The 27,173-nt window shown below is 40.2% G+C and overlaps 1 protein-coding gene across 1 annotated transcript in view; it reads left to right on the top strand. All coding sequences in view use genetic code 11, as the record gives it.

Annotated features, from left to right (window-relative positions):
- The window catches only part of EGR_05304 (Guanine nucleotide exchange factor VAV2), a gene marked incomplete at both ends in the record, with an annotated part of 29,270 nt that overhangs the window by 541 nt on the left and 1,556 nt on the right, over positions 1–27,173 (top strand). The window contains 16 exons of the mRNA XM_024494553.1: positions 36–141; positions 181–276; positions 316–384; positions 431–637; positions 711–809; positions 1,114–1,259; positions 1,611–1,693; positions 11,677–11,729; positions 16,017–16,103; positions 16,363–16,481; positions 16,828–16,961; positions 17,696–18,195; positions 20,482–20,811; positions 23,438–23,503; positions 24,551–24,804; positions 25,728–25,938. Of these exons, the coding sequence (XP_024351024.1) occupies positions 36–141; positions 181–276; positions 316–384; positions 431–637; positions 711–809; positions 1,114–1,259; positions 1,611–1,693; positions 11,677–11,729; positions 16,017–16,103; positions 16,363–16,481; positions 16,828–16,961; positions 17,696–18,195; positions 20,482–20,811; positions 23,438–23,503; positions 24,551–24,804; positions 25,728–25,938 (2,560 nt within the window). The remainder of the gene's footprint in view (positions 1–35; positions 142–180; positions 277–315; positions 385–430; positions 638–710; positions 810–1,113; positions 1,260–1,610; positions 1,694–11,676; positions 11,730–16,016; positions 16,104–16,362; positions 16,482–16,827; positions 16,962–17,695; positions 18,196–20,481; positions 20,812–23,437; positions 23,504–24,550; positions 24,805–25,727; positions 25,939–27,173) is intronic.

Below are 27,173 nucleotides of genomic sequence, written 5' to 3'. Positions count from 1 at the left end.
ATTCAATACCATTTTTTATTAAACTCTTATGCTAGGGAAGATATGCAAGCTACTGCAGAATCTAATTATGCTGATATGGAGGAAGAAACCAATGAAATTGTTTATGATACAATCGTTCATGGTGGGAAAGGTTCCATGACGGTAATTTCCCAACAGCAGAATTACCATATCTTGTAGCAGACAGAAGATGAGCCTACATCTCCAAGATCGTTTTGTATAAAAGAGATTGTATCTACCGAAAAAAACTACGTTGATGTTCTAAAGATGCTCATTGAGGTAGACGTACTTTTTTGTGAACCGACGTTCTTTCCTTAGAAATATAAGTGGCCGCTATCGAAGTGTCTTTCATCACAGGAATTGGAGGAGATTTTCAAGTATATTGAGGTGATTTTCATCTAGTTTGGCTTAATCATTGCATCATTTACCGCAGGAACTTCATTGCATTCATCGTGAACTCCTCTCGAACTTGAGCCTGGCAGTTAGCACGACATTGGCGGTGCTAACGCTTGGCGAGGTCTTCATAAAGATTCGAGATCGACTGCTGATTTATGGTGGATACTGTGGTCATGTTCAAAAGGCCCAGACGCTTGTCTTAGAAATAACCAAAAATGATGTTGAAAAACGAACCAAAATTCAGGTTTCTGGTGGTTTAACAAATTTTCGTACTTTCATTTGTCCTCATTTTCACGTTTCTGCATAACTTTTTTAAGGAATGCCAAGCTCAGTCCGAAAATTACAGTAAATTTCATCTCACGGAGCTCTTAACTGTTCCGATGCAGAGGGTTTTGAAGTATCATCTCTTGCTTGAGGTATGTTGATGATCTTAATTTTGAGCAGGTTGGTGATTATGCAAATTAACTACCAATCGTAATACTAGTCTCCCATGATTGTTGAAATTATGCAACGGTAATTTTAATTTACTGGATTTGTTATTGAAATTATGACCCATTACAAGTTGTTCTAGGCTCTAGTTCGACTTACCCAAAGAACTGTCATTAAATGGCATTTATTTTGTGCAGCCATAGTGCACTTACATCCCTACTATTAATCAAATTATATTATTAACTAAATAAGCAATCCCAATGTGCTAATCAGCTATTTTTATTCTCCTAGCAACTCTGTAGGCTAACGGATGATGATCACCCTGAAAAGCCCGAGTTGTTGACAGCTTTGGATGGTATGCGGGAGCTCGCACAGACAATCAATGAAGTGAAACGCGACTTGGACACCATTAGTGCCATCGATCAAATTCAAGCAAGGTATCCCTTCCGCCCTTTATCATTTTCATCTGTACCTTTTGCTTCGGACTTACATTCCTATGTAATCACGGTTTTGGATGTTTTGCTTCTTGGTTGAAATGCTGCCTGACTTCATTGTGTATAATGCTGTCGGCCTTTACATCTCTGGTTCTTTACAAGCTATTTGTGCAAAGATTTTTTAATCTACGGATATTCCGCGTAAACCAATGCTCATCACTAACTACTTCAGTGAAGGCAGTTGCAAAGCTTCTATTTTTAATGACATTTCTGCTAAATATTTCATTAAGCAATTTAAAATTAATTTCTCCCTTTTAACGGAAATGAGTTGTAACCTGTTTGTGAGCTTTACAGCCGTGCACTTTTTATCCGTCCCTATCGAAAGCTTGGAATGTACCCTGGTGTGCACGTTCAAGCGACCTTTGGGGGTCATTCTAGTGAGGATTTTTTGGACGTTTTTTCTTCATTGCCTTTCTGCTGTTCAAGCTCCTCAATGGGTTTGCTTTACCTTTGGGATGAGTTATTCCTTTAAATCAAGTGGATTCCATAACAGTAGGTTTTTGTGGCACCGGTGAATAACAAGCTGGTAACGCTGCCGGTGCTTAAAAGGTCATTTGATTTTGCGTATCAACTCTCAGGTTCAAATGAAATTAGCAATGATTATTGAAAGTTGGTTTCTTCATTGACTATAGTCTAACATGATTTGACTTATAATTCTCGTCTTTTTTGTTTTAGCCTTCTGGAAATAACGTTGGTGAGTGTTACTTGCGAATATTCGTGATTTTCTACGCTCCTTATGATATAATTGCGTAGAAAAATGCATGTACAATATTCGATTCTTGTGCAATGAGCCACATGTAGATGGCTTGGACTCTATTCGTAGTTCATAAAAACTGCCGTGATTGATTTCCCTACCTCGGCGACAGCCAAATTATCTCTCGGTTGAACAGTCACTTGCGACAGTAGGGTTCTGGGACTAACTTGCTATTTTTTCATTCCTTTTTTAATCAAATGCTTTGCAATTCTAATAAATTATCATCTACTAAGAAGTCATTGTCAGTTATTTTCTTGACAATTCGCGCACTGTTTTCTTTGACGCTTTGAATTATTTTCCATTGAGAAGGCTTATTTGAACATACTTTTTCTTTACCTTTCAAATCTACCTTGTCATATTTACGTGCTCAAATTCGGGGCTCTTTCTGCTTTTCTACTTGTTGGTTGTCGATCGGACAAAAAAGTGGCGAAACTTTCTTGGCATTAGCCATTTCCTGGGGACATTTTTGCTCTCGTTGTCTGGCGCAAAGCAGCTCAGACCTCATTGTTGTGCTTCCACCACGGGCTTCTTAGTGAGGTCTCCCACGTTCCATCACTCATCTGACTGCTTTCACGCAATACGGGCTTTCGTCCTTTCCTGTTTAATTGTCTCAAATTATTCATGTTTTCGGAAAAAAACCAAATGGTTTAACTGACGCACGGTATCATCATTTACCCACTATTCATTTCAACTCAAGAGATTGTTTTTTAGGTCTCAGATCAACCTGATTTTTATTCTCTTCCCAAACCGCTTTTTTAAATGGAGTTGGAATCCTCTGTTCATAATTCCTCTATTTAGTCTGTAAACCTGAACGTTTTTCCCTCGCAAAAAAACTTTGCGTAGCTTTTTTCAAGCCGTATCAATTTTCTTACTCATGCCCTTCTACTCACTAAACTTCCTCTCCAAAATTCTCCTTTTGAGATATAATACATGAATATGATGTATCCTGATCCAGTTATTTTGTCTTTCAATGGATAGTAGCGTTTTGATGTAGCGATTGCTGATCATAAATCAGCATGTTTTGGTCTTCCTTCTCGTGTGAGATTCAGCCTCATGATCTTTGGAGTGATTCTCACGGCTAACTTAGAGTGCAGGTATATCAAGAAAGCCTTCTGGAACCGCATTTCTTGTAGTAATCGGAGTCACGTGGCCCTTTATGATACGACTACCTAATAGCACAGATTTAGTTTCAATTTGGGTACGTTCGACCTGTTACCTTCATTCACATTGTAAGTCTTTCAGCCCTCCGTACTTTCATTTGCTTTATTAATCATACGGTCGTAATATACTTCAGTTGTCATATTATTTCAATCTGACTTGTTTATTACCCATTAGTTTCTATTAATATTGGTACGCATATTTTGACACAAGCGCAACAGGATTGGAAACAACTTAAAGTTTGCCATATAGTTTCCAGAGAGCGTTCTCCTACGTGAAACTAAGCACCATCAGGAAACTATTTTTTTTTCACTTGCATTACTGACAACTAGGGCTCACATTTTCTTGTTACACTGGACAGTCCAGCGTTTGAGTGGGTCATAATCGCTTGGTTATCTGTCCTTACAACTGGCGCTTGTAACTTCCAAAATTCCATTTACCTCCCGTAATATTGTTCATATTTGACTGAGCTCCTGTCCGTTAACGGTAACGTGTGTGATTAAGGTAAACATAGGGCCTCGCTGAAATTGTTTGTGTTATGTCACCGAATATCTATTGTTAGTGTTTCTACAGACTCCCACCCAGACCGCTCATTCTAACCACTGGCTCAAAATTTGGCTTGTCTGTAAATTTGAAGCTGCGGAAGCATTTATCCCGAAACATTTAGGAGTTACTCCAAGTTTTTTTCATTAGTATTGGGCTCCAAAAGCATTTTGTGAGCAGAGTTTTGTGAGTTGCTTCATTGTTATATATGCAAATGTCTTTCGAGCGTTATTTTCGATTTGAAGCACTTTGCCAGGGTGTGGTTTTGGCTACTTTTGAGACGTCCAATAAATGTGTTGAATCTTGTTTCACTGCGTGTACTCGGCAACGAAGTCCTACAACTTGGTATTTCCTTCAATGATTGTTCGTAAATGAGATCTGCGCTGCATCTGGTCCTTTACCTTCCCTCTCAACTACCTTTTCTAAACAATTTGTGTTAATCTAACCTATACCATCACTTCGCCCTCAGGGATTTCACATCCAACAGACGTTAAATGACAACGAATCAGGCCTTATACTTTGGCATTTACCTCAGTTTTCTGAGTTTGGATGTGGTGATAAACAATATCTGGTTGTATTTTCTCCGGGGTAAAAAGGCAGTTGCTTGCCTTCTGTTTTGGTTTTGTTATCCCTCCTGTCCGGGCAAAATATCTTCTGTTATTGCCCTAGTCTGCCTAACCGATTATCTTCCCCATTATTTCACGAATAATTAAAGCTTTTAATTCATTGTTTGGGCTTTAAATTAATTCCTATAGGCATCGCTTCAAATTGTCCCTACAGTTTTACCAAAAATTGTTTTTTACTTGTAAAATGATGAATAGTTTTATCGGTTTATTCAGTTGTCTACTTGTTAAGTGTACACTAATGGTATTATATGTCTTAGGTTAATCTATAGCTTCTCAGCTTGTTTTTCAATAACCCACTATGGTACAGTAAAGGTGGTACATTATTGTAATCTCTGTATGGGATCCTTTACGTCTATCTATAGCTCCTACTAGCACGTAAAAGTGTCCTCAGGTCTAATTTGTTCGTCGTTTACCTCACTTTTAACTACGATAACTTACCTGTTACATTCTCGAAGCCAACTGCTGGTTTGACCAGGTTGGAATCGTGCGCATTCCTTCTGAATTTTTCCCACAGGGATAGTCATTTTCTTTAAAGGTGGTTATTGGCCTTTTTTAACGCTAACATTCTTCTTTATTTGCAGTCATTCTGTTAGAAATCTGTTGTCCATTATGTCAGTTGTCCTGTCCTTGGACGTTAAGACAAAGTACTGTCCGTGGCTTTTTTTCGTTAACGCAAAAATAAAGCAAGGTAGTGCTTTTATCGCGTGGCACTTATCTTGAAAAGCCATCGATGTCATTGGCTAGTTAGTACAAAGCATGTTTGTTTCTTCAGGCACCATTATGTTGATGGTTTTTTGTTGGAATTTTTACATCTATAACTTAAAATAATCTGGGAAGGGAGGTGGTAACTGCTCACTGAAACGCCTTAATCTGGACATTGACGTTCTTTTAAACGAATCTGGTGCCTACTCCGTACGAATTTGGTTAATCGTCCTGTTGGTGTCAGTCCTATTGCTAGTAATTAGTAGTCTTTAGTTCTATTATTCCGCTGGTTGCTGTATAGCCTCGTTTAAGTTTTCAAACCCGTGGGAATAGAATGTCAAACTAGTGGCATTCAAGCGTGGGTAGCCTTTATGGACCTTTAATGTGTGTCGCTGCCTGGGGGGTAAATCGTGTAAGTTGCTAAGGCAAAAACCTAGTTTGCATGTCGACTACCGATTTGTGTATTCTCAAAATGACTGCGATTTTACTAGCCTAATGCTTATTTCATCTTCAGTCAGGCTAAAATAAAATTCACACTTTCAGTAATTTAGTCTAGTCAAAATGGGCGCAATTGCTTCAGCATTCTTGACCCCTCTTGAGTCTTAGTGGAGTTTTTGCTGTTTTTTCCCCTTTAAGCTTTAACCCAATCTTCCTTTTACCACTCGACGTATTTGTACAATTCAGATTGTAAGGGGGTGTTGCAAAGTGGAGGTTTTAGTTTGGTAGTATTTTTTAATCAACTTTGCCCTACATAGTGTCTAGATTTGTTGCTGATATCTAATGAACGGCATGTTTATAAAACACTGGGTTCCACTGCTGACTTGAACCTTGTTTAAAAAGTTTGGTTTTGCATTTTTGTGAAGTTTATCCTAACGCCCTTTCGGAAGCACCTTACAGACACGTGGTCTTATCTTGGGTGCGTGTTGCATTGGGAGAAGAGGAATGGGCCATATCCTTTTGGGAGCATCGGATTAGCTGGTTGATCGAAGTATTTGTGCTACCGAAATGCCCTACTCCCCTGTGCGAAGCGATCGTAGAATAAATCGAGCCGTTATTCATGTTAATTTTATTTACATTGTGCAACTTGAGTTAATGAGGAGTCGCCAGGTTAACTCAAGAACTATGAGCTACGAGTTTATTCTCTAGGTTGACGGAGTATTCCAGTTTAGCACTCTTTTGTAACTATAATAGCTTCACCTCGATGCAGCAGCAGATGTTGATGTGGTCGGCACATTACTACTGTTTGTAACTTTCAAGTTGGTAGCGGTACTTTTTGCTCATTTCTTTCCAACATAATGCTTTAATTCAAAGTTATCATTGCCCATTGCCATTCGATTGATTGCTCGCACCCTAACTGCGCAGCATTGAGACACAATTATGTACTTTTAACCGTTTCCGCCCCGTCTGTCTTTGAAAAGGGTCTGTTAAGCATTTATTTTGGAGCTGCATCAACGCGAATCTGCCTAATTGCTTACCACAATCTATTCGTCTTTCGTGTTCTACGGACTTGGTTGCACTTCAAGGTGGACGAGTAAGTCGTGGGTATCGCTACCTTTGGCAGGATAAATTCTGTGAAACGCGCTCGTGAGAGAGTGCACTCTGACCGCGTGGTGGTGGTGTCGGTTGTTGAATGCACTTTATCTCTCTAGGGTGCGCAGCAATAATGGGGAGTGGAATTTTCACACACCGCACAGCTTACATCTTCGTGGTGTCCATATTACCCAGTCAAAAAGTTTGTAGACATGTCGACTCAGTGGGATCGAATGTGTGTTAGAAAAAAACGTGTCCGAGGTTTCAATGCTTGGTTGTTTTATTCCTTTAATACCTATAGTAGCGATGCTGGTGCTCCAAAACGGTATTTTATTCTCCATATAAACTCTTAATAAGAGGACACCTTTTATGTGCCGTATAAATGCTAAAGGATCTCTCTTCCAGCATTATGTGAAAGTGGTCAGTTTTTTGGGTGAATTCACACATGCAATCTTTTTCTTGAATGAATTAGTTACATATTTTACTTGTCATACTCTCTTTATAATAATGTTCAATTTATGCATGCCCCCTTTACACTGCTTGAGACATTTACAGACTAGTTTAACGCTTCTTGCGAATAAACATTTCGTTTTCGGGAATCACACTTGGTGTTACTGTCTGGTATGGGCATCCAGTATTAATAACCATTTCAGATGCTTAAACAAATTTAGTCTTTTATCGTTCAGGTTTTTTCTGTGCACGTTAATGCCATACTGATCCGTATTTTAGCCACCCGACAAAAAATTATCCAGCTATGGTCGCCGCCACATTGACGGGGAATTGCGTGTGTTGAATCATCTGGACTCCAAATCAAAAATTCGGTAATGCTGGTTTTATATTTTCCTTTTTTACTACGGTATTCCTGCTGCTTTGGTACTTTTTTCTCAAATATGGAATTTTCCGTTACCTTTAGTCATCTAATTGGTTGAGTCTTTGTATCGAATGTCCTCGAGATTTGAATGTTTTTTGATGCATTAGAGAGGTAACATCCTCTTTTTTTCTTTTTTACGTTTTCGTGATACGAAGTGAAAAATTGAAGTACCAACCTGTCTGCCCTGACAGCTCGCGGTGCTATTTCTGGCTAGCCTATGGGCCTAAGGCCACCATTTTGGTAATCCTCGTATCGATACTACGGTCAGCATGTCACGTCCTAGTTCCGATTTAACCATCAGTTTTTTTAACTCATATGCTTTTTGAGCCTTGCTAAAATGCTCAATCTAATAATGCACCCTCCTATTTCGATAAGCTATCGCAGTATTTGCACATATCAACTCTGGAGATTTTCTTTCTAAAAATTTTCTTTTACGAATACAAGTATCGACTGTATATCAGTTTGCAGGCAAGCTATTAAGTCTGACTCAATATCGCTCTACCCAGCCCACTTTGGCTCGTCTACTCTCATTATTTGCCTTGCTTTAATTCATTTTTGCTCCGGTTTAAACCAGATCATGACATTCACCGACTTGCTCCATAGCGAGGGCGACAATTTCAAAGTGCGTCTTTTTACAAATCCTTTATTTTAATCTTTTAACAAGTACAAGACGTACACAGAGGATCTACCTCCACTTCTGCAGGCTTTACTGCTTGATCATCGTGTGTCCGGGCTTGGGTGATTACCTTGTGGATGATATTTAGGCGTGAGAAACAGTGTCATGCTACCTTATTTATAACGACCAGATTTTAACATAAACAATTGTCTATCATTGCATAAAAATAAGGAGCATTTCGAGATTTAGAAGTCTACGGTTTTATCGACATCTAACAGCTTTTCCTATTTGTATTTTTATGTCTTTCTTCCTACAGCTTTCTATCTTCTCACATTTATTCGGGTTACGGATGTGTAGAAGTTGTTATTTGGTGAGGTCATTGCCTAGACAACTAAATTTGTGCACCAGACCCATGATGAATATGCCATATAATGTATATGTACATACAAGGCGTCTGGAAAAGAACGAGAACCTGTTGAAGATGACAGTTACGCTCTACGTAACTCACCTCTCGCTTTCATCAATATGACGATTGTCTAAAGCAGGAGATTTTGCATTTTAGTGCCTGTCGTGGAGGTGAATCCCCTGTAATGCTCGGACATTATTCAAGTTTTGACGAGTTGATTTGAGCCACCACTGGATGTTTATTATCAATCAAGAACTTTCTAATGAAGAGTTGCCTCTGAAACGTAGTTAATTATGAATGCACGGCTTTGGCATCAAGATGGTTGATAAATCAAGTGGGTGACTCGTGACAGTTACGAGACTGGAAAGGCTTTTCCATTTAACGACCAACTTGATTCTGCCTCTTTTCTACTTTCCTCTTGACGTTTTACCTCGATTTGAGCTTTTCTGGATTTGCAGTAGAGGGCGTTTTGGATTGTGAAATGATCAGTGAAAAAAAATCATTTTTGGCGAGACAACTGCTCATTTACTAAAGTACCCAATAAATACACACCTTTACCTGCTGTGGTACTGTGTGACTTGTCTTTTTCTTGAGCTAAACCTCCCACCTTATTGTTACGCTCGAAATAATCTTTTCTAGGCAGGTATGATGCAAACTGGAGAGGAGATTTTGAAACTAGTTTCAAATATGTTGTAAAGCATGCTGAATGCCCCTGGAAAGCAACCCACAACCATGCGCTTTGTTGAACCACTTCCGACTAATGCTGTACTATCTAACATTTTTGTTTCATATTTACTTTGCTTTATTGGGACTTAATATATATATATTTGGAGTAGGTCGATTCAGTAAAAAAATATTCGGATTTTTGTAAAACGTCACAAAATTTTTCAGTCCGATAAAGCAAGAAGGTGAAATTTATAATATGATAGAAGAGTAATTTACTATATCACCTCGTTAAGATGAGTTGTCCGTAGCTTTCCCATCACTACCCTTCCTGTGCGCATCCTCTTCACCAGCTGAATTTTCAGTTAATCATTTGCATCAAGCTGTGCGTTGTTCAGACGCCCAGTAAACCGAAACAGAACACTAATTTTGTGCCATTTTCAAAGTAACTTTAAATTATGCTTCTTATGTGACATCCGCACATTTCTAAAACTATACTTTTTTAATGTTTTATGTCTCTCCATGTTTGTTTACACTATCCACCCTTCAATTTTACCTGTTGCCGATACTGTCGCTGATAGACATCCAACTGCAAAATCGTATTCCCTTTATTAATAGATGTATTCATTGGTGGCGTGCGTAAGATGCCTTCCCGTGTTCGAACTGCAACCGATTGTCTACTCACGGGATGTCGTCGTAACTGCTTAACCCAATACCACAAATCCCCCATTCCATGTGACTAAATACGTGAATATCCATATAAAACGTACCTGAAGGTTAATGTATATCGTCTCTCGTTTAAAAACCTCATTTATTTTAGAGTAGGTTATATTGTATGCTTAGGTCATTCGAGTTCACGTGTGTAAACGTTTAAACTTCGTTAGGTTAGTGTGATTGTTGAACTTAGCCACTATGTGATGGAAGAGATTATAAAATATTTCCACCTTCATCACCAAAGTGCTTCGTGACTTAAGGCATTCTTTATAATTGAAGGTGTTAACAAAGTTGCTTTTTCTCTTGTTTGAAGGAGTAAGCGTTCGTTAATCCAGAAAATTATGAAGATACCTCTGCATCGTTGACCGTGCTATTTTATCCACTTTGGTTCTGACCTCCTATCTTATTTATTAATGTTCAAGTTAATAATTGACCTTTCTCCAGGAGCTTTGTGAAGTCGATATCACCTCAACAGATCACAACCATCCTTTTATTTCGTCTTTTTGATAAAGTAGTCTTTTGATCCGTGGCAGGCATGCCAGCATATGATATGTATCTGTTCAATACATCTTTAAGCTTGTAGACTCATCTTACACTTTAGGCAGGCATACTTTTGTGTTTGTTCTTCGAAATGCATTTCCATTCATTTTGCATTCATTGGCGCACTGATTTTTGAATAGCCGGACAAGGTGCGATTACGAATCGCATGCATTGATACTTCACTCGCCAATCGTGTCCATGTGCACTGTAGGCGACTTTTTCTTGTTCTTACCCATGGGATGTGTCGTTCCGACTTTTATGACGTGGCCTGTCGATTCCATTGTCTAAAAAGTGCTCGGGCGTGGGAGTTTGCCACGACTGTGTGCGTGTTTGTGTTTGGGTATCGCACTGATACATTTCCGCTTTCTCACTTCCGCAATAAATGTTCAATTGTTTTCTATCCGCCAATTTAATGCCCATGGTCTAGCATCCCAATCGTCTTGTATTGTCCCCTTTTCATCCTACAAGAGTTGTCGTCTTGGGAACCTCATGGGACAAGGGGTCTTGTGAATTTGTATACTTAACTATCGTTAAATTTATGTTGTTCCCCATCATTTAGGATGAGATCACTTAACCCCCTATTTCGTGCGCTCACACTTACCCTGCGTGTCTGGTCAGGTTATCTTGCGTGTCACTCTTTTGGCCTGTGTCATTGACATTGGTCATGACAGGTAGAAGTTGGCAGGTGAAATCCGGAAATGGTAGTCAATTTGGCTGTTTAGACAAGGTGAGTGTGCTTCATGTCACTCTCTGTCACGTTTTTCCGTGGTTAATAAAGAGGATCCACAGCAGATCCTGTGAAACGTTCGTTGATGGATGCCATCTGACAAATGTATCGGAAGAAATGGTTGACGCATGGATCCATTTTGAGTATGTCCATTACCCTGCCTTACAGTAATCCTCCTGTCAGTCAGTTTGTACGCAGTTAAGAAATAAAGTACTCAGATAGCATATTTATCACTGAAAGCGGTAATTTCATCCCTGACGGGCCATTTTGAATTGGTGCACATGTGGGCACTCCCTTGGCTTGATTTAAAATTTGCTAGTAATGTCAGGGGATACTTGCATCATAGGTTATCTAGACAAATATTCACTTCTTTCTATTCGCTTGATTTTCTACTTTTTTTTGGTGAAATTGATCTTTAATATCACGTACGGTTGTGTTTTGTGAAATGCAAATCAGCCGCCCCATCGGTCACCTAAGCCTCCTTACATGTTCCTTCTTTCACACTTTTAGATATGTTTTCCTCTTCGACAAAATCCTCCTTCTGTGCAAGTCAAAGGCAAGCCGTCAATTTCTCCGTTTATTGCTCATCATTCCCCCCACCCCAGTCACCCGAAGTGTGTCCTCGATTAGTTTTTAACCGTGAGAGTGGGTACATTATCCACTTCTAGGCTAAAGTTAATTAACACGTTTTAAGTTTTGTCTAAATGTAAGTGCTTTAGCTTAGCTAGTACTGCACCCTTTACCACACCTCGGTGTTTTGCCAACTCGGCGCCTACTGATAAAACAAATCCACATTTGAATATCGCAAATAACGGCGCAAAGTTCGCAAAAGGCGTTATTGTATAGCATTGGTTTCCCGACCACATGTTATTGGACAAATAGTCACTTTGTGTTGCTGAACTACTTTAACATTTCTGTTATGCTTTGTTCTGTTTCCTTCCCTTAGTAAATACAACGCACAAATGAGTATTTATTTTATACTTTAATATATTCACTTGAAAGCTTGGTATTAATGTAACAACCGACTCCTCATCACTTGCGTTTTTCACTTTGATAACCACCGCTCACTTTTCCTTTGGTGCTGTGGATTTTCCTATTTACTACCACCTTCCTTTATGCATAAAAGCATTTGTTCATGCCTCACACCACCATGTCGGACTTAGATATGACACAAAAGTCGTACTAGATTGTGTGGCGCTTTCAATTGCACGCATGTGAGGGTTGTTGCGGTTTATGGTTCTGCTAGTGACTAAGTCCACCACGCGTAATTCCTACCTCCTTCCCTTACTACCCTGCGTCACTCCCCGCTCCTGTGAAAATTGGCTCTGAGGTCTAGGCCACACTTTGAACGCCCTCGGGGCTAACTATGACCTTCTACCCTAATTTACGCACCCGGGAAATTTTCAAAGTTAATGTCTAAGCATTGCTTTCTAGCTATAACTAAATAATTCCAAATTCAGATAATCATTATTTTGTAAGTGAAGTGAGCTGTTTTTCCATATTTTTGTCTTCTGCGCTTATTAGGCAATATCTCCTGTTTCGTTAGCAATTATTTGATCATTTGTCATTCACTCTTGCCGATCCGTATATGTCGTGGACCCTTATATTTTTGTTGATACGCAACATTTCAACGATTGCGATGCCATTTCCAGGTGCAGGAGCACATTGTTGATCGCACATCTTACGTTTTTGGGGGAGCACCGAATTACACAAAGGTAACCGATAGAATGAAGGCCTCGGTTTGAGAAGCACATACCCTTTTTATCACTGACATTTGCTTCCCACTTTTTGCGTCCACATCAATTTCTAACTGCACACTTTTTTACGCTTTCGCTCTTTCGTGATCTTAATCAAACACTGCTTGTTTAATTTTCTTATTCGTCTTATGATTGTCAAGGTTAGGCGTTTCGTATACTATAAAAAACTTCCATCTGCCTGTGTTTAGGTTCTTCTTGCTGCGGTGTTTGTGGTCTAGGTTTCATTTTACCATTAACTGTCACTGTTTTACTTCTACTCGTGTTCCTGAATTTGACACTAAATTTAAGGGCACTACTGTAGTCTTTATCCTATATTCTCTGCGTTTAAAGTGAAACCTTTCACGATCCAGGGTAAGTAGTTTCATCTTCAAGTAAGGGAAGGAAACGTGTTTCCGATGGTGGCACTGAAGCGAATTTCTGCATGTTGTTTGGGGTTTTGCGTTGTCTGTGAGGCTTATTGCGTTTGGTTGCATCACCTTTTAAACACAGTTATGCTAATATGCTCTTGAGGCACTTTTTTTGTTGCTTCTCTCCAAATTCCTCCCCAAGTGCTGACGTGATAAACAAAGGGTTCATGGATATTCTTGCATTCAATTTCCCTTCATGTCAACTTTTCAAATTCCGTCCACTGGCCGTAATAATTTAAAGTGTTGGAAATCCTAAAGATTCTTGTTCTGGGCGATTTCTGACAGAACAGCTTTGCGATTTCGCTTTTTAAGCGACCAAGGCTCAGACGATTATTTTAAAACTTTCAACGAAGAGTTTGTATCCGGCTAGATTGCTTAGAGCCTGCGATCTTTCTTTTCTGCATAGGCAGAGGTCGTTATTTGTGCCAGGCTCCAACCCCACACCTCTACATGACTAATCACGGGTCTCATTAACTGGCCGAAACTGTCGCGATTCACCTCTTCTGGACCTCCTATCATCACTAATTGTTCTGCGTAAAAAATTGGGCCCGTTGTTTTTTATTGCAAAACAGTCAGAATATTTTATCCCTGTATCATTTGTTATATGTTGATGGTATGCTAATGGCAACTCGGGCTAAATTTCACGCCTAATCTCCAACAAAAATTCTACATCAACCCGCACTTAGTTCTTTGAACAACATTCTTTTTTGATATCTATGTTTTGTCGCACGTAAACTACTAAAGAGGAACATTCCTTTCTTTGAAATCAAAGGGTATGGTGTTCTCTAATTGTGTCTAACGGTTCCTGAGTGGAAATAGTCCAAGAGATTCCATTTGGGGCAGTCATAATTACCTCTGGTACAATCGTTCGATTTGATCGCATAAGTCATAGCAACGATTAATTCGGGCATTTTCTCGTTTATTTTCCATAAAAGTAACTGCAGTTTTATCCACGCGCCAGTGAGATTCCCAAATTGATATGTCGTAGTGGATGCAGCGTCTAACGTTCTCTTTGCCTTCACATTCGTATGACATTTACAACTTGTTTATTTAGATAAATGCATTGATTATTTGAATTTGGTTAGGTTAAGGGCTATATTTTTACCAAAAACAAGGGAGTTTATCTCTTGATCTGTGTATTTTTTAGGCTGCCGTAACACTCGTAATTTATGTTTCGAATAAAAGTGGGCCGTGCGTGGTTTTAGTGCTCTAAATAGGGGGAGTAAAATCCCTTTTATTAACTTACTTTTGGGGGTTCAGCATCAAAACGATAAACGGTAATCATCGTTCTCTCTGAAATCCCACTCATTTTTCCTGTTCCTTGTTTATTGTGGAAAGGTGTGCTGACACTGCTTTCGATTATTTCATCATCCTTGACTGCAGAATTTGTTTGCTTGTTTATCATTAAACCAAGTCTTAAAACAAAAGTGTTGGCAATGATGTGCCTCCTTTGAGCGTTCACTTCTGTTGTTGCACAATTCAGGCTTTTAGCGGTGACGTCTGATCGCCCCTATGCATTACTCCGCACTAGTTCAGCTATCAATACATTTATGGTATTTTTTAAACTTCATTTGTGCATATTTGAGGCTTTGAGCCATTGTTAAAGTTTAGTTGTTTAAGCAAACATAATAACCCTAACAATTTGTTAGTCAATCTCAAAAGAATATTAAGCGGTCTCCTACTTTATACGATTCTGACTGGGAGCTTGATTTTAATAACACTTCTTTTCTGCCTGTTTATTAATGCTAAGTCGCCAATTTAATCTTTTCGCCTAAATTCTGATTTGGACATGGCTAACTTTTACTATGTGAGTTATTTATAAATTTGCTTCGTTTTATTCCCAAGTTTGTTGCCAAGTACGCCTAATTTGTTGACTAAAACCTGGTGCCCAACTCGGCCCCGGAGGGTCGTGGGTACTCTTGTTTATCCGTCTAATGCGTAAAGGACGTCTAAGAAACACTTTTTTAGAGACCAATTGGGCTTTCGACCCGTGCCTTTCATTCATTCACACATCCTCCTAAAACTGAGTCGTGACTTTAGTGACTTTTCCCAAAGTCATGTCTTGTCTCCCTCACAGCCGACACCAAAGCAGTCTCCTATGTACCCCACTTGATACTATCCTTTCATTTTTCTACGAGTTTCATGCTGCTAAAAATGCATTTCAGTTACAAACAAGATGTGACCTCGAGTCTTGGGTTCCGTATTTTCGATTCAGTGTTGTCATTAACTCTCAGCCGATTTTCCAGTCATCAGTCAAGTAATCTGCATAATGAGTACCTTTACTCATTCAGAAGTTTTCAAACGGTCTTAAAGTGTTCCATCGGGGCAGTATCAATGATTGCTTACTTTTTAACTATTTTTTCCCAAAAATTCCAGCTACCGTGGCTGGAGGTTTACTGTTTTTTCTTTCAATTTTTACTTCCTACGGATAGTCACCTTTCAAAGTAGCGTTTTCAGTGCAATCGTTATTTTTTGATCCTCTTTTAAGACCACTCTTTTGGGGACTGTCGGCCTATGCATTCTGTCACCTTGATTCTTTTAAATGGCCTGCTCTGCCTCCATTTTGATTCAGGTACTACCTTTTATAAGTTTCAGGTGTTTTAATAAGATGCCTTCTGATAGTCAATTATTTACACGAAACTTTGGATGGATGGAGTAATTCACGATCTTAGTATGCTTTACTTAGGGCGACAATTACACCTTCATGGCCGCCTACCACATAGTGAACGGCTCACCTCAACCCCTTGGTCTACCCTCGAAGAAAGGAGGAAAGGTATGTATTACCACAGCTTGTTCATGATTTGCTATTCGAACCTCGCAACATGTGATCGGCTGAAAGTGGCCCCTTAGGTTCCCATTCCGAATAATCACTTGACCATTGAGTAAATCATGGCTAGATGATGATAAGAGGCGCATTGAGCATCAGTCCTTGTTCAATGGTGCTATACTCACCTCATTTTAGTTTTCTATTGACCATACGGTTAAAATATTCCATTTTCTTATTCATGTCATGTCTGCCCATTTGCACCTAGTTTCCCTATGAGTTCACTATTCCGTTGGCCGGTGAACGCGATGAAGACGTTCAATTGACCTTCTTTGCAAAATCGGAGGAGTTCCGAAATGCTTGGATTAAGGCCACTGAAACGGCGTTGTAAGTACCATTCTTGGCGTATTTTGTGCTCCTTTGAGTTCTTCCCACCGCACCTTTCACAAACCTCTATCACTTCCATGTTTATTGTTGATCATATTTGGAATTGAAAGCTTGTTTACAACGTCTTCTTATCAGGACTGGATCTATATTCTGTCAATGAATCTTTTTAAATTAAATTAATCGGAAGTAGTTTTCCTGAATTTAGCCCTAGTACATTAAAATTTTTGCCATATGCGAAATTTAAATCTCTTTGGTTGTTGTAGGTGCATGAGAATCAATTTTTCATCATGGCTTATTAAGGTCTTCTCAGTTTTAAAAGCTATTTATGACCGATTGTACATTTTAGGAGTAATCAGTTTCCTCCCGGAGCCAAGGACAATGGTTATCAATTTGAGATGGCAACTTTCAAGCAAACAACTTATTGTTGCGTGTGTAAAAAACTACTTCAGGGTGTCTTCTATCAGGGATACCAATGCAGAGGTAAGTAGCACTTTTATCACCCTCTGCTTAAAGTTCTTTTTGATTTTTAAATTCGCTGTTTTGCATGTCGTCAGAATAGTTTTAAAACTGGATCGGGGTTTTTTATTTGATTTTTTACATAGGGAGTGACTTTGTTGGCCAATTTATCCTTTATTTTTCATTATTGGAGTAATATGCTGCACAAATTGGGTTGCCGAATTAATATTTGTAAGGAAATAAAGATGAGTAAAGCTTACCGTAATTCATCGTTTCGATCCAACTCCTCAGCTCAATAGCCAATGCCCAACTGAAAGAACTGTATCAATGACAGGCGAATTCCTTTTTCCACTGAATAGGGATTTTATGAGCTTTGTGCGCAGCTGGAAATAACTCTTGGAAGATGTGCACTACATTCCCAGAACTTCGGTGTCTGGACGTAAAGTGGTATCCCATGACCACCTCGTGTGGTGCCGTTGTTTCCACTTTCTTTAAACTGCGTGATTCAACGTTTCCGATTAAATGCATCACAATTACATTTAAACACTAATAGGATCTTCCAGTCGACTCTAATTTGCGCAATTTTCATAAATTCGTCACAATTTCTTGATTTTTTTTCTGTTTAGACCATCAAATTTGTTTTTAAATGCAGAAACAAGAGGCCGTGTAACGTATAGTCTAACACTTTATATTGTTCTCAGAAAATCATATGCTGAGATTGTGGGTCTCAATGGCATAATTCATTCCAACTCCTGTAGAAACCGGTTTGGCTGCGCACAAAGCCTGTCTGGTGAACGTTCCGACCCTTCTCCCTCCTCATACTTCCATGCTTGTGGCCAATGGAGGGACTACCTACCATCGCGGCAGTCACATCCCCGGCGTCTTCCGTCCTTCCATTGTCTCAATGTCGATTCCTTCTCAGCAGTCATCGGCGCTCTCCTCCGCGAATCACCATCACCTCTCACAGCAACAGCAGCATCGAGTCTCGCGCAATACCAGCTCCGTCTCCACCGACTCCGCCAACAGCTCCTCACTCCATCTGCGCACTAGCTCGAACTCTTTTGAGGCTATTGGGGATGTCTTTGCAGCCAGGGCAATTGTGATCACCGCGGTGGCCGCCTACTCGGGTGAGCCTCCACCTCCACTCTCACCTCCTGGTGCCTTTGGTGACCCCTCGAAGCGTCTCAAACCGCTCTCCTTTAACACTGGTGATAGGATCACTCTCACTCAGCCTTTCGATGGGTCAAGATGGCTTCACGTAGGTGGATTTTTTTCCCTAACTTGCGTCAAATTTTATATATTTTGTCTGAAATTGGCAACTGTGTCGAGTTACCGACTTTTTCTGTCAGGAATCGAGTATCCACCCTCTGAGTTAATATAAACAAGTGACATACAGATGACCAGGTTGTTTATGCTGTAAACGTTGGTGTATTGTTTCTATCCTGTGCTGCACCTTTGTGCGTCTTCACACAAGATGTTTACGCCGAATGGATGCTAATATTTATCCGCATTTTACTTATTCTTGGTGTTATATATTGATCCTCCTAATTCACATTTTAAGATGCGTTGACACCTAAGAGTATAATAGTACTGGGATGTTACTGTTAGTACCGCTGCTGCTACGGATTTACAGATCGGGTTGGAAATTTGACTCATTGATTGCCTCTCGGACAGCAGATAATTGCAACTATGACAGGTTCTCAGATTTGTGGTCCCAAAACACTAGTCACTTTGACACATTATATTCTAATATTCAGTGGTCTTTAATCGAATTTCCATCTCTTGCACTTCCAATGCATTACTTTATGAATATTTCTGCTAGTGAAGTAAATTCGCTCAGCTACATTCGAGGCTTTAAACGTATTAGCTGAATCAACTCCCTATCTAAACTATTGCGATTTGCATCATCTTTTACGAACTCGACGATTAAGTGTGACCTTATCCACTCAACGTCGGTTGTTAATTTCTCTCGAAGAACGTCACGGTGACCTTAGGTCGAATGTGTCAAACCTCTCATTGATGGCAGTGTGTCTTTTAGCCAAGTTTGGTGCTAATCCTACCTCCGATTTATCCATTTACAGCGTGAAATTATTGGCGGTGCCTCGTTTTATCCGCCGTTCATGGTAAATTTTTAATTACAAAGGCGCTGTTTTACTAACTATTAGTGATTATGCATATCACTTCCACCTATTTTCTCCCGTCACCAAATTCAACTTCGAGGTGATGTTTTGCAATATAGTTTTCCATAAAGTTTCGAGTGGACAAATATTCTTTCTTAACGTAATGAATACACGTTCAAATTTTGTATACATTTCAGTCTCGACATACCCGAATGAATGATTCATGTGTACTTTTTTTCCATTTTCAATCACTTGCTCAGTTGAGTTAATTCTGCACTTCGAACTGCCTTGGGGTCGACGAACCCTTGTCGCATTTCTCACAGCTTCTCTTCTAAATGTTTGATAAGTCTAGCTAATTTAAAACGCTTTTTATCCTTGTCGCTTGGTTTCGTTGCGCGCCTATGAATAGTAGTAGGGGGGTGCTTTGTTGGGAGTGTCATTAGGGTAGCTTGGTGAAACTCTGTCGGCCTCATTTTGTTTAAGTATCACAGGATCCAGGTGCATAGTTCGAATTGTTTAGCCTTTTAATCCGAGTGAATTCAGTCTACTATTAACTTAATCTACTGTTCCAGTTAGTTCAATTGGTCTTTAAATTCTGTTAGCGAGAAAATAGCTCAGTTTCTCCTCGTTTTATTTGACGAACGTTTTCTATCAAATTGAACCTATCAGTCACGCATAGCGGTTTAGACATGTTTAGCCTCGGAATGAATCGAATAATGGCACATAATGTATGCATAGCACCTATTTATCCACGCAATCATTCATGCGTGAAATGCGAAATCACCAGGATAACGGGGTCTCGTAGGTAGTAAATACTATTTAAAACTGTATAGACCTTAGCAGACTCCACAAACCGTTCCCACTTATTCAACAATAATCTCGATTTCAATGAATTCACGACTTTAACGTGATTCGAAGATTGTTGAACTAGTTCGTGCCGCATGTTCTTTTTATCATGTGAAAACCTTAATTTTTTTCCCGAAATTTTGTGACCGAAATATTCGTTTTATTTGTGGCCAATTGTTACCGATGCTAGACCAGAATTAACTTGCAACTTTGCGTCATGCACTTTCTCAACCAACTCAAGTTTTTCAAATAAAAAGTAGAAAAGAACCGTCAGTTGTCCTTGCAGGTATCTTTTGGTAAGTGCAGCCTTATAAGCTAATTTGAGAATGAGAATTAGATTGCTATCCACCCTGCTTTCAAATCGGCCAAAGTCTCACCATAGGTCAACTTTGCGATGTATTCTCTCTCCGACCAATGCTGCGTACTTACTTCCAGTTTCATCCTCGCTTTCATGTACTCCATTCTCAAGCTGCAATGATTTGTGTCGTTCCTTTCAGTACATTGGTATTAATTAACTGAAGTTAGTTATACGTTACTAAAAACTTGGGTAAGGGACTACCCATACATTTGAATTGTAGTTAAGAACTAGCGTTCCTAAAGGACTTGTTAACATTAAAATGCGCATAGTCGGCGCCTTAAGGAACACCATCTGCCCTTTATGTTGCATGCTGCGCGTTGTGTTTGTGGCGAATGTAAATCAATCCCTCAGTCGGAGTGCTCCAGGTCTTAGTGTTATCCTCCATCTCCCGTGTGCGCGTGCCTACAGCTCGTGCATCATGTCCTCCCCACCTCCCCTGAGAGACAGGTTCAATCACACCCCAGTTCCTGTTGCTCATGTGGTCCCACTTTGTAAAGAAGATCGTCTTATGTGCCCTTGTCACGCTATCTTCCTGCAAACACACTTTAAGGTATGTGCGTACTACTTCTAGAACTTGTGTGTAGGATGACCAAACAAAAGTTTGTGCGATTGAGACTCCAAATAATTCTCCTCTTCGGGTTTGGTGTTTAGAGTTTCTAGCCGAATCGGCACTATCACGAAAAAAATGTTTAACGAATGGTCATTTATAATTAATTTTGAAAGAAAATTTTCCTATGCAGAATTTACTAAAAGCATCATGATTCATTTCCCGATTTAAGAAATTGGAAGATTTTAGTTTTTTGTCGATAATTTGTAGACGGTGCAATATACGAGGAATTTCTGATCGGAAACTGCCCTATAGTTATTTATATCATTTGACCGAATTGAAAACTTTTATTTTGTTTATCCGTTGGATAATGTTTGAGAATTTATTGCCACGGCTTTCGTTTACCTCTACCTACGTACTAAGCTCCGTGTGTGGGTCCGAAATTTTAATGTATGTAACATTTCATCATTTCCCGCGGGAAAATTTCCAGTCACTGCAGAGGTATCGATAGGGACGGGCGATGTTTAGCGTTTTCGACCACATGAATACATTCTACACCCTGTATGAATTAATAACAACAGTTGGTGTTCCAGTGGAAAAGAGAATTTATTTTTCCCTTCTATAAACAGTGGCTTGTTAGACAAGTTGTTCTTCCAGAGTCGAATTCCTAAAAGGCTTTTTGCATTAATACAGCGGAATATTTATCCATACGGTATGCTGGCACTATTGCAGATCCTAATTTCCTGCAAATCAACGTAGTACCAAATGTTTCCGCAAATATACGGTTTGGTCTGGTTCACAAAAATGTAGCATTTCCTTATTGACAGGGTAGAAGACCTCCACTTTCTTGTCCTACCATAAGCAGCTAGGTATTTGGTGTCGGTTTTTCATCTGGCCGCTGTTCAAGCGCTGATTTATGCACACTTTTTCAAGAAGTTACAGATATTGAGCCAAACTACTTCTTCAAACACGAAATGTTGATCGGTTGGGATAGTGGGTTTATCCGTAAGTTTACTTTACGGTATGATGTCTACTACGGTCTACCTTCATTTCCTGTAGATGTGGGTCGGATGTGAGCGGAATACAAGCCCCCTAATTAAATACGAAACTGTGTAGCCCATTCATTGAGAAAGTGGTAAAAAAAATCAAGTTAATCCTATTCGTCTCCTCTGGAGGTACTGGGACTATGCAATGCCGATTTAGTGCAATTTCAATCTTGATATCATTCGATATTTACTGAACCTGTATTATTTTTTAGTTAGACGTTATGCAAATGGGAATTACTCCGATTTTGAAAAAAAAGGGGTTGCAACAAGCTATGACCAATTCCCAAGACGTCGAGATCAAATTGTTTTAATAATTTCCACTTTACTTGAATCATTGGCATATAGCAGTCAATTTTTCAGTCTAATAGTAAAATATCTAATCTTCTCGGGATTAATGCAGTAGTGTAAATTAGTCACTACAATCAAGCAGAGGCGTAGTTTTGAAACACTCTTGATTGAATGAACCCTCTGGCAGAGGTCCACTCCTTTTTGCAATTTATCGGTGCATCAACATGGCTTCCGGTTCTTGGAACTAGGGGATCATTGACCTCTTATTTCAATGCCATTCACGGGTAAATTAATTATCATGTGCAAATGCCTGGCCTTTGGGGAACGCGTTTTGTGTATCCATGTGCATGCCTCGCATTGTTTGACCACTTGTGTGCATAAGTAATTAAGCGGTAAAAAGCGGTTCTCGTTTCCACCCCTTCCTTACTTGGTTCGGCATAATCACCTATTTACAATTGAGTGCCTCGTTTTTTGTGCCAAATGCAAGCCGAAATGCACATATATATATATATATATGTGCGTGTAAAGTTATACATAAATCCATGCGTATGTGGGTATAGGTGTAAGGATGGCCGTGTTTTCGTGGGACTAGTGGTGAGCAGCTTACAGGTCTTTGGTTCTACCTCCACTATTCTAGTAATCAGAACGGAACCTTGAAAACCACGAAGCAAAGCCTGACGCGGCTGTCCGATGGTACCTGATTACTTCGGTTTTTCAATGCCTTGATAACAAAATAATTGCATTTTATTAGCAAAGAATTTCGAATTATAAAATATATGCGTCCAGCTATTTTCCTTTTCTCCTCCTTTTTTCCGAATATTAATTGCGGTGCGATCATTCCATTCGTGGGTAGTGGCTTAGTAGAACCTTAACACAAAACACCTCATCTTTCGGCTGGACAATTACCAAAACCAAGGATGTCTGTGCCAACTTGTTGATTAATGTGTTAATACACTGACTTTTGATGGTCCTTCATTTTTGAAGCTAGTTTTCAAAGGGCCTCATTCATCAACTTATTAGGTATGAATTAGGCAGTCTTCATTTGGCGCTTGTGTGGGACGCAAACCTAAAATTTGTTCTAAGCGATGAGAGAGGCTGTACTAAGTGGGTTTTGAAACAGTCGGCTGCTTCCTTTGGTAATGTAACTTTTAGGGCAGTTTCCTTATTCACAACTCTGAATATAGTTTTGGTGTTTGCATAAGCGATTTTTTAGTCGTTTGCGGTGTTTTTAAAACCAAAATTTATTGTAATTTCCGAAAGTTCTCTCATCTATAGTTGCTTTTTTTTAATTTCAGGGCCGACTGAATGACCAAGAAGGGTGGTTTCCAGCGTCTCACGTGGAAATCCCTATGAAATCTGATGTAAGTGCATATTTCACTTTGCTTATTTACTTCCTGCATTGGTAAATTTACAGGTTTGACAATGCTTGCTTTGGATTTGACATCATAATGTGACTGTATGTAGGGATAAGTCAGTGGTGTGATTCAGAGATTACACAACATTTAAACAGAGCGTGTTTAAATCGAGGTCAGAAGCAGCCGTGTAAACCTCTAAGGATTGTCCCACGTACTAATCAAGTTGTCCTTTATGCTAATCACGCCGTCTTTGATCTACCGCTCTGATGATGCCCACTTCTAGATGCACTTTATTTTAAAACCAACCAAAGTAAATGCTGTTACTTGTTCATTCCTGCTGACAGTTGCATTGTCATTCAAACAAAATAAAATACTTCGATTTTACCCATTCCGGGTAAACTTCACATCGTTTTTTAGTAGATTATCATGTACCCCGTCCCAACCGTTTATGCTTGCGGATACTAGTGCATTAGACTATTTTGCTTAATTTTCCAAAGAGCAAATTAAGCCTAACTATATAAATTTGTGACACTTGATGATGTGTTGACAAAAAAGGCACTGTAGAGGAAATGGAAAGGAGTCCAAATGCAAACGAGTACAATGATTTCGCTTGGTAAACGATCTACAGAGCCTTCAATTGTATAATGGAAGGGATTTCCCGGTATTTTTCATTGAAGGTTGGGTCGCCAACATTTGCTAATCATTGTTCAGACTGATTGCTTAGTAATGAAACTCACCTTCGAAACGCCAGTTGGGCTTTATGGAGCAGTTGAAGTAGCCACAATTTCTGCTGTACATATTATCAAAGTCCACAATAGAATGTGGTATATAATCGGCGACTTTTCACGTGAATGTGACACCTCCAATTAGTCATTTCTGCATAGAATTACGATATCCGAATCCACTGAGTCTATGAGGTATCGTAAACGTTTGCTAAATTTGATCATGGATGGATCAACTTTCCCACGCTCTAAGCTGAAGCCAGCAGGAAATGAATGGGATAAAACTTTGCCATGTGCAATTTAATCCCGCCACCACCCCCTGTGAATGCAGAGACCTCTGACCACGATGTCTCGCCAGACTTCTCGCGACCAAGTTATGCATGTCCTGTCGCTTAACGATGTGACCCCACAGATGACCTCGTCGTTGAGGTTTGCTTCCACCTCAGCGTCGCCGTGCTTAGGACAGCACAACTCCACTGAGCGCGAGGCAGGTGAATGTCTTGCTACGGACGACACCGATGGACACTGCACCTCACCTTCCACGCCGACCACCAGTACCAAAATCGCCCTCTCCAATTGTCCATGGTTGGTCTTGTATTCATTGAGGGCGTGCGCATGCGAGATAATGAGTCGGAAGGGGGATTGGTTGTAATAGATACGCGAGAATTGTTCTCGGTCATGTGGAATGCATGAAGCATGTCTGCATGTTATCTGTATTGTTATCCCTTTTTGCTCTTGCATGCTCTCCCACTTCTCTCTCCCTCTGTGTGATGGTGATGGTATCAGTCTCTCTCCAACCTCACTACTCCTTCGCTGGGAACACTGGCCTCTCTTTCCTCCTCTTCGACTCGGACAGAGCTGCCACCAATACCTCCTGATGGCGATGGTGGCGCTGGCGTGACTCGCTCCTCCTCCCTCCGCACCTACACGACCCCCAATTCTAATGTTGGTGTCAAAACCACCGGAAGGCATTACAGCTGTGCTGCTGCTCCTCTTCTTTCCCCTCCAACTAATCAGTCATTCTCCTCTATGTCTTGGTACATCCCCTCCTTTGCCTTGTCGCTCCAGCCGCTGTTCAATTAGGTAAACGGTAGCGGTGGTGGTCATCCGACTAACTAGAGTACCTGTGTTGTATAGCATCAGCTTCTGAGTTTTCATTGAGCATGACTAGCGTTTATATACCTTTATAAAAGTGGTCCTTTAGGTACTGGAATCCTTTCATTTTTTGTGATGTTACTTGACTAAAATGAGATGCATGAGGCAACCTATTATCTAAGTACGCTAAATAATAAGAGTAAATGTCGTTTTATTGTATTGCGTTTCTCGAGCACAGTTTGCATCACATTACAGAATCGTGGGGCTGGGGTCAGTTTGTTAATTTCAATTATCTGGTACTTGTCTCTCAGCCCATTGGAAATTTCATTTCGCTTGCCGTGGTCTTATTGTGCATGGTACCGTTTGAAGTGTTATCTTAACAATCTGCTAGCCCACGGTTTCTAACGTCTTAGGTACTTTGGAGAAATGGATCGAGCAGAGGCAACCCAGCTACTGACAGGGTGCGAGAATGGTACATTTCTTGTGAGAATTTCTAAAAACGTCTCTCGGATGGGCGAATATTCTCTCTCCGTCGTGTACCACCATCCGCGCCACATCCGCATTCAGCGCAGCTCCGACTCCTGTTTCTATCTCTGCTCTCCTCAGCGTTTCAAGTCCCTTGAAGTGAGTTTACTGAGTGTGCCCTTTCCCCTTTCATTTTGCCACTCTGTGTGGCATCAATCCTGCATTTGGGTAAGTTATGTGTACCAAGGGGCTTTTATTATAGCTGCCATCTATCCAACCAGTTTACCCATCTCTGCCCACGTATACGAACTGTGCGTATGGTGTGATGCAAACCACCTTAGGATGCACCGCGCTTTTCCACTTCTCATTCTCTCTGCGCTCACTCATCTTTTTGTCTATTTTCTTCAATTCATATCACTACTACCTCATGACTCACTCGGATGTGCATCTGTGTCTTTTTGTCACTTGCATTTTTCCATTTCACTCAGCGGCAGGTCGGCTTTTGTTCACTGTGCTCGTAGGCACGCACGCAAAGGCGAGGAGGCGCGAACGGTTTCGCTCTTCGCTTTCCGTTGCTAGTGCACCGTGTAAACGCGATCGCAATGGGTAAACACCCATTCCGTGCAGGAAGGGCCTGCGACCCCCCCTCCTCGGCCAGTGTTGGCTTGGCGACCTCTCTTGACCGGTGTATTAAATGAGTCGATGTGCGTGATGGTGCAGTGTCCTACCATCATTTAACACTCTAAGTACCGACATTTGAGGCTCATAAAACGGGCTTTTCAATCAAATCCCAATGGGGCATGAAAAGTTATACTCCTGCTGCGACGTTAGCATATGTTTTATTAAAGCTAGTTAAATTGGCCGCATTATGAAAGATATTTATGCACGCATTTGTGGCCACTTCGACGTTTGTTTTTGCAGGTAATTTCATATTTCGATGTTATTTTCAAATGACACTTTCCTTCTTAAAACGAGGAGTAAAAAACAGTTATATTTAGGAACATTTGTAAGCCAATTTTCTATCCGTTTGTATATTGACATAAAATTTCTATTCGAAAGGATTTTGCCCACCTTCGACTTGATCCCGCTCTCTGTTAATGCACCTAGGGAGCAGGTGAAAATCTTGGTACGGCGCCACATAGAGACGCCTACGACAGATTTTACAACTCCTAGCAATAGCTTGTGATCCTTTTGAATTCGACTCCAATTTACCTGTGGCTGCCCAGCGACGACTGTTGCGTTTAGGCTCGGATCTCTTGTCTCGAAATTGGTGGACGCGTGGTTCGACATTTGTTCACTGCTTTAGCATTTTAGTTTATCCATGGTGTATTTATATTGTTTTTCCCTGCCTTGAGTAATAAAAAGTGTCAGTTAATCGTGACATGCGTGAAGTT

Source organism: Echinococcus granulosus, assembly GCF_000524195.1.
Source record: "Echinococcus granulosus chromosome Unknown EG_S00038, whole genome shotgun sequence".
Classification (NCBI taxonomy): Eukaryota; Metazoa; Platyhelminthes; class Cestoda; order Cyclophyllidea; family Taeniidae; genus Echinococcus; species Echinococcus granulosus.
This window is presented reverse-complemented; position numbering and strand designations above follow the sequence as displayed.